General features: G+C 51.7%; 1 protein-coding gene across 1 annotated transcript in view; it reads right to left on the reverse strand.

Annotated features, from left to right (window-relative positions):
- LOC142302171 (NXPE family member 3-like) overlaps nt 1-14558 on the reverse strand; it is a 162882-nt gene that overhangs the window by 104321 nt on the left and 44003 nt on the right. The window contains exon 2 of the mRNA XM_075343254.1: nt 7976-8196. Coding sequence (XP_075199369.1) covers nt 7976-8196 — 221 coding nt within the window. The remainder of the gene's footprint in view (nt 1-7975; nt 8197-14558) is intronic.

Consider the following 14558-nt stretch of genomic DNA (forward strand, 5'->3'; position numbering starts at 1 on the left):
GTTCCAATCAGTGCTGAAAATCAGGTAAACTTCGGTAATCATTCACTTATCATTTGTTAACACTTTCAAACGGTACTTTGGTGGTCTCAACGGGGACAACTTGCAACGGGACTCCGCTGCTGCTCCTTTTCACATCAATGCGGGCATGCATATCCGCAACTCCTGCTCAGGAGCCAGGCCCACCTGGGTGCCCTCGGCGCCGGCTACGACCGGCCTCTCATACTGCCGTGGGCCCCACCGATCAGTGGCCTGCTCTGAGTCAGCCTGCGTGGGGGACGGGCCCAGCCGTAGTCCCTCCGTGGCGGCTACGACCGACACCTTCAGCAATGAGGGACCCCGCTGTGACGTGGCCCGCTCTGCCGCTTGGCAGCTATATCCCCGCCGTGCCTCAGCCTAGGCAGGAGGTCTGGGAGCGGTCAATGTGACTTGCGGTGCTAGCTTCTGGGCGAGGACCACCTTCGTTGCGGCCGGGCGGACTGCCGGAGCCGTCGTCATCTCTGTCGCGGCCATGCTCGGGGCCGGAGGGGACGTTGTTCGCGGTGCTGGGGCGATGGTGACGGCAAGGCCGAAGGGCCCAGTAACTGGGTCCTCCCCCGTAGATGGCACGGGCTCCGCTGCCCCAGACTGAGGCAGCGGGTCGGTCGGGGCGTTGGCTGCGGACACGGGCGACGAGGGAGACGGTGTGGTGGACGGGAGCAGGGAGCATTCCGGGCCCCTCAGCCGCAGTGGCCGTTCCCTGTGGGACATAGGTGCGTGGGTTGCTTATCCGCTCCTCCAGGATTATCTCCACTTCGCACGCCCATACAACTGCAGCCAGGCCCTTCATCCCGACGTCCACTTTGCCAGCATGAAGTGGACCTGGGCCTGGGTCTTCCGACACATCCTGCCGCATTGGGGTCCAGGAACGGGTTTCTGCAGAGTCCTGGCGTCCCTGCACTCCACAGCTTCAGCTACATGCGGCCGGCCGCCATTCGTGCCCCCTTTGTCTCTTTTCGGCTCCTCCTCTACAGGGGCGGGGTCTAGGCTTTCGCGCCTCCACTGCTCAAGGAGACGCTCGAGCGGGAATTCTTCGCGCCCAAAATGGCGGCTTCTCGAAATTTTCGGCCGGACACCTCCGGCGGTCACAAGGCGCACCTCTGCCGAACGGCAGAGCGGTAGGATCCTGTTCGTGACGCCAAGTTGTCGCAGGCGGAGGAGGGGATGCTGCGCTCTCCCACTGCTCGGGTCCAGCTGCTGTTGCTGCTACTGCTCGGTGGTGGCTCGAGCGGTGGGCCGGATCCCGGGGACTCGAGCGGCGTTCCTCGCCCGTGAGTGAAAAGGGGGGAATGTTTGTGGGGATTTTATATTGTCCGTGACGCCACCCACGGCTGTGGTGAGATTGGTGACACCATCGCTGCTCTGGACGGGGATCCCAGGAGTGGTGACAGGGAGAAGCCTGGATGTTAGTTCTCCCCTCCGTGGGTAGGGGGTTGGTTGTCCCAGGGCCCGGTGATGGCGTAGGTAGGAATGGATGGCAGGCGGGTTACAGGGCCTGGTAAGGTGCAGGGTCGCGGGGGCAGCGCTGTGCCGCACGGCACGGTGGTACTCACTCAGTCAATGATGTACACAAAAGTCTCCGGTAAAACAGACGGCTGGATGGACGGGTCCCACAGGTGGCTGCGGTGTTTCTCCTCCCGGCAGGTTGATGGTGACTGCCTTTCCCTGCACCTGTTTAGTGTGATCAGTTCCGATGAGTTCCCACCGGTAACCCACTCCCCAGCTTGGAGGTTGCTGAAGGAGCCCCTTTCTGCCCGCAGGCGCTGGCCCTGGGAACTTTTGCCTTGGCGGTGATGGTGTTTCCCTCTAACGGTTGGACTGTTGCCTACTGTCGGGACTTGGCTGCTGGGAAACCCAGGAGGTTCCCTTCGCTAACGGATTTAGCAAATTCACGGCGACTCCTAGCCTTGCCAGGGTCCGCAAGCCCCTGACGGTTGGTGCTGGCTTCTCTTTGCGTACCGGTCCGGTACCGCCGGGCCACCGCCCATCCACGGTCCTTATGGTTAACTCCGATAGGCCTCTCCTGCAGACGGTCACCACCGTCTGCCAACCTTGCTGATCCGTCCGGGCCACACACCCGGACCAACTTCAGTCTGCTCAACTACCACTTCACTCTAGCCCTGCCCGAGCTTAACTGAACCTTCTCCTGCCTCCAGAACTGTGAACTCCTCGGTGGGTGGGACCAACCGCCTGGCCCACCCCCTGGTGTGAACATCAGCCCCTGGAGGAAGGCAACAAGGGTTTTTGTCTGACTTCGGTGTGCCTGACCGGGAGTGTGGGGTGTGTTTGTGTTGTTACCTGTGGCCCCTGGCTTGTCCAGGGCGCCACACAGCCAGAGGTGGTAATGCTCCCCACAGGTAGAGCATGCCCCGAGGAGGATGATGAGGGGAGAAGTGATGGCGATGGCCTTTAGCGCCGATGCACGGGCGCCGGTAATAAGAGTCCGAGTTGGTCGCTGCGGTTCCACGTGTCTTTACTCACTCTGTGTGCTGCTCGCCCAGGTAGAAACGGTCACCCCCTGTGATGGGCCCAGTCGGCCCTGGATAAGTTAGGAGAAGTCACCGGTGTTTGAAAGAATGTGAAAGTCCTTTTTCAGAGTTGCCCTACCAGCTGAGTCGCACCTGGGCTGAGCGCTCCACTCCAAGCCACACGTCCTGTGAAGAGAAGAGAAGAAAGTGGTGTTGTGTCCCAGAACTGATGTTCCGGGTGGACTGTCTAGTGATTGTGTGTGTTTGTGCCTACTTCTACCCCAAGTGGAATCCTTCCCCCAGGAGGCTATCCTAGTGACCGGGGAATTCCCATGCTTCATGCTGGCCAACCCCCTGCCTACCCTAGTCCAGCTCCTCAGAGAGAAGGCTCCTGAGCTGTATGTAGAGCGTGAATGTGGAACACCGGTGATTAACCCCCTCCATACCCGAGGCGAATATCGCACGTAAAATAATGTGCAATACTCTATGGTGACTGGAGCCTCAGGGGCGCCACACAAAGAGTTAGCATTTTCAATAACTTGGATGGGTAGGCAGCATCAGCCTTATTGTCACACATCATAATGTTGTCATACTGGTTAGTTCGGTATGTAGTGTAACATGTAGCTAATCCCCCCCATCTTCTTAAGAAAAAACCTGTCACAATGCAACTTTCTCTTTATTAATAGTAGATTGTGACAGGAAAGGTGACGCGACTATGCTGGTAGCAGGCTGTATTTTGTAGTCTGAACATTAAAATCCTTCCAGGGACACAGCAATAAAGTAACACAAATTGTCCCCCTCCCCATAGGACTTTAAAAGAGCAGGGAGGTACGGTCCATGCAGCACACAGGCTGTGGACCGCTATTTTTTTTTTTTTAATGAAGACATGCATTAGTGGCAGGCGTAGGCCTCTGTTTTCAAGAACACTGGCAGTAACCTCTACACAACATTTGGAGACATATCTTTTACTCTCTGCCTTCAAAAACCTCAGTACAGTAGCATTAATTGTCCCCTCCCCATAGAGCCCTAAAACACCAGGGAGTTATGGTCCATGCAACACACAGGCTGTGGGCCGCTATTTTTTTTTAAACAGTGAAGACCTGCATTACACTATTGTCCAGTGATGAAGAATGCTGTGTAAAGACTACAGATTTTTGGTAGTCTTAAATTCTTGTTGAAACCTCATTAATTAAAACTTTGAGTGGGGCACCCAACTACTCAGCTCATGAGGTGTTGATCACAGGAGAAGGAAGCAGAAGATGCGGTTGATTTGGTGGTCGCTGGTTGGGTAGGGATGGTAGAAATTACCACAGTATTGCATGTTGTTTGCACATGTGACGATTCATGCATGTAGTAGTCACATTTCTTTGTTTTTAGCCTCGACTGAGTAATTTTTCACAATGTTGGCAGATAAGGAAGGAAATATTGAGGTGGATGAGAGACAGGTGTAGGGCCGGAGCTCCTATACACATGCCACTCCAAACAAAATCCAACTTTTAGGGGTACTTTGCACATTGCGACATCGCTACTGCGGTATCGTCGGGGTCAAATTGAAAGTGACGCACATCCGGCGCCGGTAACGACGTCACAACGTGTAAAGCCTAGATGCGCCGATAAACGATCGCAAAAGCGTCGTAAATCGTTGATCTGTGTAGTGTCGGACATTTCCATAATGTCGCACCAATAGGAGATACGATGTTATTCCTCGTTCCTGCGGCAGCATACATCGCTGTGTGTGAAGCCGCAGGAGTGAGGAACATCTCCTACCTGCCTCCACCGCCAATGCGGAAGGAAGGAGGTGGGCGGGATGTTTACGTCCCGCTCATCTCCGCCCCTCCGCTTCTATTGGCCACCTGCCGTGTGACGTCGCTGTGATGCTGCACGACCCGCCCCCCTTAGGAAGGAAGCGGGTCGCCGGCCAGAGCGATGTCGCAGGGCAGGTAAGTGCGTGTGAAGCTGCCATAGCGATAATGTTCACTACGGCAGCTATCACAAGATATCTCATGTGCGACGGGGGTGGGTACTATCGCGCTCGGCATCGCTAATATCGGCTAGCGATATCGCAGCGTGCAAAGTACCCCTTAGACCAGCTCTGGAGCCTCAAGATTCACAAACCTTTCAGGCACACAGCAGAGCAGTATAGTAACATCATTTGCCCCCTCCCCATAGGGCCTTAAAACACCAGGGAGTTAAGGTCCATGCAACACAGACTGTGGGCTGGTATTGTTTTGGTTTTTTTTGTTTTTTGTTTTTTTTAAATCAAGATATCTATTAGTGGGGAAGTGGCAGGTGTAGTCCTCTCTTTCCAAGAACACTGGCAATAACCTCTATACAACATTTAGAGACATATTTTCTACTCTCTGCCTTCAAAAACCTCAGTACAGTACTATCAATTGCACTCTCCCCATAGGGCTTTATTAACATTAGGGAGTTATGGTCCATGAACAACAGGCTGTGGGCAGATATTTTTTTAAAACCGTGAAGACCTGCATTAAACTATTGCCCAGTAATGAAGAATGTTGTGTAAAGGTCACAGATTTTTGGTAGTCCTAAATTCATTTCGAAACCTCACCATAAATTCTCTCATCCAAGAAAATAAAATCGATTTTGCTAACGAGGCTCCACTCAAGGTCTGCTTTGCGTTTGGTCAGAGTTTAAGCATAATGGGATCGGAGAACACTCTGAGGAGAAGATGGAGAACAACATTTCTACATCTTCATTCTGAGTATGTGGAAATCGGGCTGCACTCGGATGTCAGCTGAATGCAGTCCCATAGATTGACTGGGTTGGTGGCATCCAATGTCAGAGTGATATCGCAGCATTCTGCATCAGCACCGCCCCATGAGATAATATTTGTCTGTGTAAGTGCTATCAGTTACAATATTAGATAGCACTCGTCCAATTTTAACTATGTGAGCGTGACCTTAGTGTTGATTTACAAGAATGATTCCTCCACATCTTAGAAAAACGGACTGAGTCTTCTGATCACAAATATATTAAAATGTCAGCAGCTTTTCTCAGATGTTTTTATCATCTCCTCCATTCCGTCAGTCCTTGAAAATCGGAGCACACTTAAGGCTACTTTACACGCTGCGATATCGGTCCCGATATCGCTAGTGTGGGTACCCGCCCCCATCTGTTGCGCGACACGGGCATATCGCTGCCCGTGCCGCACAACATCACCCACAGCCGTCACACATACTTACCTGTCCAGCGACGTCGCTGTGACCGGCGAACCGCCTCCTTTCTAAGGGGGCGGTCCGTGCGGCGTCACAGCGACGTCACTGAAACGTCACTGAACCGCCGCCCAATAGCAGCGGAGAGGCGGAGATGAGCGGGACGTAACATCCCGCCCACCTCCTTCCTTCCGCATAGCAGCCGGGAGGCAGGTAAGGGGAGCTTCCTCGTTCCTGCGGCGTCACACGCAGCGATGTGTGCTGCCGCAGGAACGAGGAACAACCTCGTTACTGCTGCAGTAACGAGATTTGAGAATGGACCCCCGTGTCGCCGATTAGCGATTTTGCACGTTTTTGCAACGATGCAAAATCGCTTATCGGTGTCACACGCAACGGCATCGCTAATGCGGCCGGATGTGCGTCACAAATTCCGTGACCCCAACGACTCCGCATTAGCGATGTCGTAGCGTGTAAAGCCCACTTTAGGGCTCGTTCACACGACGGATTTTCATTTCTGAGTGCTGTCCATGGTTTTCATGGCAACACTTGTACCTGTGATATTCTATGTGGTTGTGAACATAGTAAGCAGAAAGCAAATAAAAAGCACATTTCAAATCAAAGGCATGTAAATGTGTGCCCAAAGTCATGGATAAAGGCTAATACAGAAATCAAGATCCAAAGAGAAAACAATTCCGTACAGCAACAGCCAAGTCATTTAAAAATACAATTCTTTATTAGAAAATTCATAAATATTGCAAATACAGATGTTATAAAAAGTGGTCAGCAGGTGGCGCCAACAGACCAAAACGCGAGAACTGCAACATAAGATAATTGGTGTAGGGATTCTCATCAATCCAAAAGGACCTCTGACAGTGACAATGTAGAAATATGAAAACCAAAATGGTCTAAAGGCTGCTTTACATGCATCGATCAGTTGTGCGATTGCATGAGCGATCGCACACGCCCCCATCGTTTGTGCAGCACGGGCAATTTGTTGTCCGTGTCGCACAAAGTCGTAACCCCCCATCACACGCACTTACCTCCCGGGCGACCTCGCTGTGGGCGGTGAACATCCTAATCCTGAAGGGGGAGGGACGTTCGGCGTTGCAGCGACGTCACACAGTGGCTGCCCAATAGAAGCGGAGGGGCGGAGATGAGAAGACGTAACATCCCGCCCACCTCCTTCCTTCCGCATAGCCGGCAGGACGCAGGTAAGCTGCAGTTCGTTCATCGTTCCCGGGGTGTCACACGGATCGATGTGTGCTGCCTCAGGAACAATGAACAACCCAGACGTTTAATTTTTAGAAAATGAGCGACGTGTCAACGAGCAAAGACAAGGTGAGTATTTTTGCTCGTTCACAGTCGCTCGTAACTGTCACATGCTATGATATGGCATACGATGCCGGATGTGCGTCACTTACGACGTGACCCCAACGACACATCGTAAGATATGTCGTAGCGTGTAAAGCCCGCTTATGAGTCAGAGCAGTACAAAGCCTGCCATCACTGTCAGAGCGGAGTAAGGAGGATCCCAACAAAAAATTGTACATTTGAAATAAGCACAAAATAAACAGCAGTGAATACCTCGTGTTGGTGAGAGCGCCACCACCGTCCCTTCATGCACGTTTCGGTATTCCCCGGAAGAAGGCGTATACCAAAACGTGCATGTAGGGACCATGCCAGTGCTCTCACTGCTGCTTATTTTGTGTTTATTTCAAATTTATAATTTTTGGTTGGGATCCTACACCAATTATTATCTTATGTTGCAGTTCTCGTGTTTTGGTCTGTTGGCGCCACATGCTGACCACTGTTTATAACATCTGTATTTGTTATTTTTAAGAATTTTCTAATAAAGAATTTTATTTTTTAAATGACTTGGCTGTTGCTGTACAGAATTTTTTTTCTCTTTGGGGGTTGTGAACATGTCTGATGTTTTTCCTCAGACCAAGTGGTTCATGGAAAATTTGGACAAATGTTAAATTTCCATCCAAATGCCAGATGCAAGTCTGTTAGTCTGTGAAAAAAAATCGTACTGCACTCTGATGACATCCGAATACGATCCGATTTTAAAATATATGCCAAAATGGAGGAAGTGGAAAAACTTTTTTTTCTCTCTCCATGGTCAAGAAAATCTGACCCCACTATGATCAAAGTCTAATCAGAAAAATCACACCTATGTGTGAACCTGCCCTTACTGGGGAACACAATGGAAATCAGCTGGTAATGAAGAATTTACTATCATGAGATGGTAAATGACATAAATGATGAGTCTGGTAGATAATAATGAATTTTTACCCTTTGAAGAACTCTTTCTCTTCTTTACTATACACATCCCGTTTTCTTCCCGGTGAGTGGTCCCGATACGCATCACATGGCAGTGTTTTTGGTCGCTGGCACACCCATTTTTCTTCAGTGTGTTCATCATAATATTCACAAACGTCTTGATCAGGAAGAAACACGTTACATTCCACAACTTCTTCTGTTCCATTTTTTACAAAAAAGCCATGGAAATACAGCTGTAATAAAAGGTCACAGAACAGCAGAACATAACATGGAGATAACATTACAATCTATAGCGAAAAAACAAGAAAAGAAAATCATCAACATCATCATCATCATCATCACACCTCTGTATCAATCTATCCCTGCCATGTCTCCTGTGTGATCTGCACCACTGCGTCCAAAATAAGGCTAAGTTCACATTTCCGCTAAAATGTATCAGTCACAATCCGCTGCTCTTGTAAACAACGGAATCCGTTTAGCGGATTCCGTTGCTCCCATAGACTTGTATGAGCAGCGGATTGTGACTGATGATGCTGCGTTGCACCCTCCGCCCGACTGATCAGTCGTGGAACGACTGACCGCCGGGCGGGAGGAACGCAGCATGTAACGTTTTTTGAGCAGCGAGATCCGTCGGATTTCGCTGCGCATGCTCTCTGGCTCCCTGCACACGTCACCAGCTTTGGTTGGTTACCCGATATTTACCCTGGTTACGGTGCAAGGAGCCAGTGCTAAGCGGTGTAGGCCCGTAACCAAGGTAAATATCGGGTAACCAAGGTAAACATCGGGTGCTTTGCTACCCGATATTTAGTCTAGTTACGTGTGCAGGGAGGCCGACACTTCCCCGCTCGGCCCCGCCCCCTCCCGCAGATGTGTGTACACACACACACACACACACACACACACCTGTCCCCAGCCATGCAGACAAGCACTGCCACTGACACCCTCGTCTGGCCCTGCCCCCCGCTCGGCTCCGCCCCCTCCCACACTCCGCATGTGCACACACATACATACATACATGCATACATGCACACACACACACACACACTCACTCACACATACACTCACCTGTCCCCAGCCATGCAGACCGCAGCACTGTCACTGACATCCTCAGCCCCTGGCCCCGCCCCCCGCTCGGCTCCACCCCCTCCCGCATTCAGCATGTGTATACACACACACACACACACACACACACTCACCTGTCCCCAGCCATGCAGACAAGCACTGCCACTGACACCCTCGTCTGGCCCTGCCCCCCGCTCGGCTCCGCCCCCTCCCACACTCCGCATGTGCACACACATACATACATACATACATACATGCACACACACAAACACACACACTCACTCACACATACACTCACCTGTCCCCAGCCATGCAGACCGCAGCATTGTCACTGACATCCTCAGTGCCTGGCCCCGCCCCCGCTCGGCTCCACCCCCTCCCGCATTCAGCATGTGTATACACACACACACACACACACACACACACTCACCTGTCCTGCAGTCCCTGCGGCACTGACGCCCTCAGTGCCACGGCCCCGCTCGCCCCCCCCGAACTCCGCCCCCCCGCACACAATGGAATCCGACAAAGAATTCTGTTCTTTGTCATCCATTGTACAGTGTTGAACAGCGCATCAGTCACATGCGTCAAGCGACGCATGTGACTGATACAAAACAACGGAAATGTGAACTTAGCCTAACGCAAATCTATTTGATCCATATTTACCACCATTCTGTGTATATAGAAAAATGGGGAGGGGCTATGCTGGCATCATACTGTACATAAGGGTCCTCTAAAAAGGCCATCATTATATGTATACTAGAAGGTGGCCCGATTCTACGCATCGGGTATTCTAGAATTTACGTATTGTGTAGTTAATGTATGATTTTTGTTTTATATATATATATATATATATATATATATATATATATATATATATATATAGATGTTGTCTGTAGTTACCAAGTGTTTGTGTAGGGGCTGTACATGTTCTGGGTGTTGTCTGGGTGTGGCGGGGGGTGAGAGCGTTGCTGTATGTGTGTTGCGTGTGTTGCGTTGTTTGTGGAGCGTTGTGTGTGTGTGTGTTGTGCGGTTTGTGTGGGTGTGGTGTGTTTTGGGGGGAGGTATGTTTTGTGCAATGTGTGTGTGTTGCGTGGTATGTGCGTATATTTATGTGTGCCGCGGTGTTTGTGTGTTGGGTGTTGTGTGTGTGCAGCGTTGTCTGTGTGTGGGTGTCTGTGTAGGGCGGTGTTTGTGGTTCCCAGTGTGTGTGTGGTGTGTGTGTGTGTGTGTTGGGGGGAGGTGTGCACCTCCCATCGTGCTCCATCCCCCATGCTGCGCCCCCCCATCGTGCTCCATCTGCCATGCTGCGCACTCCCAAACGTGCTCCATCCGCCATGCTGCGCACTCCCAAACGTGCTCCATCCGCCATGCTGCGCACTCCCAAACGTTGTCCATCCGCCATGCTGCGCACTCCCAAACGTGCTCCATCCGCCATGCTGCGCACTCCCAAACGTGCTCCATCCGCCATGCTGCGCACTCCCAAACGTGCTCCATCCGCCATGCTGCGCACTCCCAAACGTGGTCCATCCGCCATGCTGCGCACTCCCAAACGTGCTCCATCCGCCATACTGCGCACTCCCAAACGTGCTCCATCCCCCATGCTGCGCACTCCCCATCGTGCTCCATCCCCCATGCTGCACCAGCATCAGCCTCTCTGCCCCCAGCATCAGCCTCTCTCCTCCCAGCATCAGCCTCTCTCCTCCCAGCATCAGCCTCTCTCCTTCCAGCATCAGCCTCTCTCCTCCCAGCCTCAGCCTCCCCCAGCATCAGCCTCTCTTCTCTCAGCCTCCCCCCTCCCAGCCTCCCTCCTCCCAGCCTCCCCCAGCATCAGCCTCCCCCTCCCAGCCTCCCCCAGCATCAGCCTCTCTCCTCCCAGCCTCCCCCAGCATCAGCCTCTCTCCTCTCAGCCTCCCCCAGCATCAGCCTACCCCAGCATCAGCCTACACCCTCCCAGCCTCCCCCAGCATCAGCCTACCCCAGCATCAGCCTACCCCAGCATCAGCCTCTCTCCTCCCAGCCTCCCCCAGCATCAGCCTCCCCATCCCAGCCTTCCCCAGGATCAGCCTCTCTCCTCCCAGCCTCCCCCAGAACGCCGTGCTCCTCTGCCGACACTCACAGATCCGATCGCATACACTCACACACACACACTCACACATCAGAACACACTCACACACATCCGATCGCATACACTCACACACACACTGAAGATATCGCACATACGCGCTCACACTCACAACATCCAGAGATACCACATGCTTCTGGCCATGTGATCCTCCGGCAGGTCCTGGAAGGTCACTGCACAGTATCGCCGCCGAGAAGCAAGCGATATCCCAGGATGTTGTGAGTGTGTGGATGCGATGTGTGTGTGAGAGTGAGTGTGATCTGATGTGTGTGTGTTGTTATGTGTGTGCGTGTGTATGTTCCGCCGCTGCAGGACCTTGATGCGCTGGTAACTATGCTATCATGGTTACCAGCGTATCCCGTCCCCCGCTCACATGGGAGCCCACACCAGCATATGGCGGCAACCCCAGCAATGCGAGGGTATGTGTCGGCTGGGTTGGCGGCGTACGCTGATGTGGGCTCCCGGGGGTACAGTACTCACCTGGGAGTCGTGGCTCAGTGTCGGTTCGGGGAATGCGTGCGGGGGGCGGGGCCAGAGCGAGCGTGCATTGCGTGAGGAGGGCGGGGCGTGGCCGGGCCGGGGTGAGAGGCCAATCCGTGTGGGGGGGCGGGGCCATGGCGAGCCCAGCGGCCAATCAGCTTTGTGTCACCGTAAGGACACAATTTTGGAGCAAGACAGACAGACAGACAGACAGATAGACAGACAGACAGAATAAGGCAATTATATATATAGATGGAGGCTATGGGGAGTCATACTATGTAAAGGGGACTATGGGGCATCATATTTTGTATAGGGAGGATATCAGGAGTCACGCTGTGTAAAGGTGGACCGTAGGGCTTCATTTTGTGCATAGGGAGGATATGTGGAGTCATACTCTTTGTAAGGGGATTATGGGGCATTAATACTGTGTATAAGAAGGATATGTAAAGTTATAGAATATATAAGGGACCTTTGGGGCATTATATTATGTGTAGGGAGAATATAAGAAGTCATACTCTGCTTAAGGGGACTATGGGGCAATGTATTGTTTATAGGGTGGATATTGGAGTCATACTCTGTAAAAGAGAACTATAGGGCATCATATTGTGTATAGCAAGGATATAGGAAGTAGAGATAAGCGAACCGGTCCCGGTTCGGCTCGAGTTCGGTTCGCCGAACGGGCGTCTCGTTCAAGTTCGGTTCGGCGAACGTTCGACGAACCGAACTCGAACCGCATAAGAAACAATAGGAGGCAATCACAAACACATAAAAACACCTAGAAAACACCCTCAAAGGTGTCCAAAAGGTGACAAACAACTCACAACACAACACAAACACATGAGAAAGTGACACGGACATATACTCATGCGAAAACAAAAGAGCTGGACAAGGAAAAAGAGGAGGAGACACAGATATATGAGTATATGCAAGGAAACATCGATGCCATTACTGTGCAACTTGAGCCCTGCTCATTTTAGGCTTCCAATCTGGATAAATTGCCTGAGCTTGCCACGTACGCCTTGGGGATCTTGTCATGTCCTGCAGCCAGCGTTCTCTCGGAACCTGTCTTCAGTGCTGCTGGGGGTCTGCTGGCAGATAAGCACACGTGTCTGTCCACTGACAATGTGGACATGGCTCTCAGAGGACTTTTCTTCCCCTGGGTCAGCCAGGGGAGGCGAAAGGCACGCGTATTTTTGAGAGTGCTTCATGCAAAGCATCTTTTTCTTTTTCAAAAGGGGGGTCAACTGATGCCAGTCAAGTGGGGTGTGTGTGGCCCAATTAGTGGAAACGAGGGAGACTGTGGTTGGAGTCCCCTCGCTTTTGAAAAAAGAACCAAGATGAACAAGTCATGGCTCTCAGAGGACTTTTCTTCCCCTGGGTCAGCCAGGGGACGGGAAAGGCACGTGTATTTTTGAGAGTGCTTCATGCAAAGCATCTGTTTCATTTTGAAAAGGGGGATCAACTGATGCCAGTCAAGTGGGGTGTGTGTGGCCCAATTAGAGGAAACGAGGGAGACTGTGGTTGGAGTCCCCTCGCTGTGTTTCTAAAAGAACCAAGATGAACAAGTCATGGCTCTCAGAGGACTTTTCTTCCCCTGGGTCATCCAGGGGAGGTGAAAGGCACGCGTATTTTTGAGAGTGCTTCATGCAAAGCATCTTTTTCTTTTTCAAAAGGGGGGTCAACTGATGCCAGTCAAGTAGGGTGTGTGTGGCTTAATTAGTGGAAACGAGGGAGACTGTGGTTGGAGTCCCCTCGCTTTTGAAAACAGAACCAAGATGAACAAGTCATGGCTCTCAGAGGACTTTTCTTCCCCTGGGTCAACCAGGGGAGGCCAAAGGCACGCATATTTTTTATAGTGCTTCATGCAAAGCATCTTTGTAAGCTTGAAAATGGGGGTCAATTGATACCAGTTAAGTGGGGTGTGTGTGGACCAATTTTTGGAAACGAGGGAGACTGTGGTTGGAGTCCCCTTGCTGTGTTTTACATGCTTTTAGAAGGGCATGACATGGCTTAGAGGTTGACTTTCTGCATCTGCAAATTGTTGGCTACCAAAATTCTGCCTTTCCAACCTTTTTAACCGAGGATTTTTGAGACCTTATGCCCATCGCAGTGCCCCAAGAGCCGATGCCCAAGCGCCACTCCTTCTCCAACAAAGGCGTGCCCGCGCTACACCAGCATGTTGCACCAAATATCACCGCTTCTTTCAGAAACTCTGTGTGTGACAGGGTGCATTTCACCACAGATACTTGGAACAGTAAGCATGGACAGGGGCGTTACATGTCGCTGACTGGGCACTGGGTAACTATGGTGATAGATGGAGAAGTGTCTGCTGTACAAGTCTTTCTGTCCCCACGAGTTGTGTGTTTCAATCTTTACTCTGTATGTACAAGTTCCTCCACTGCTTCTGCCTCATCAACCTCATGTTGTTCCTGCACCTCAGCCCAAACCCTGTGTGGTCAGGCCACCCTTCCTTGTAACTGCGCCCAAGGAATCCCACACACCTCAATACTATGCTGGCAGCAGAGCTCAAGGCCATCAGGCGGTCAAATGTTTACTTTGAAATGGAGGGGAAATGTGAGACACCGCTGAGGAATTGTGCTCTGTAGAGTGAGACCGAGTTTCATCAATGGTTGTCTCCACTCAACCAGCAGCCAGGGAATGCCGGGTGCGATAATGATGCTAAACAGTCTGCGGCCCTTCTTCAGGGCAATGTGACACACGTGCCTTGTATGGCTCACGTGTTGAATCCGAATCTCCAACAATTTTTAAAACACTATCCCGGCCTACATGTCCTTCTGTCGAGGGCACAGTGTAATGCCTGCCTGGATCGACACACTCAGACGGGCTGTAAAGGATAGGCTAGAGGGAACCCACTCACCAAGCTGGACCCCCAGAACCCTGAAACCCTTTAATCCCTATACAGTGATGTTG

Source organism: Anomaloglossus baeobatrachus, chromosome 4 (genome assembly GCF_048569485.1).
Source record: "Anomaloglossus baeobatrachus isolate aAnoBae1 chromosome 4, aAnoBae1.hap1, whole genome shotgun sequence".
Taxonomy (NCBI): Eukaryota; Metazoa; Chordata; class Amphibia; order Anura; family Aromobatidae; genus Anomaloglossus; species Anomaloglossus baeobatrachus.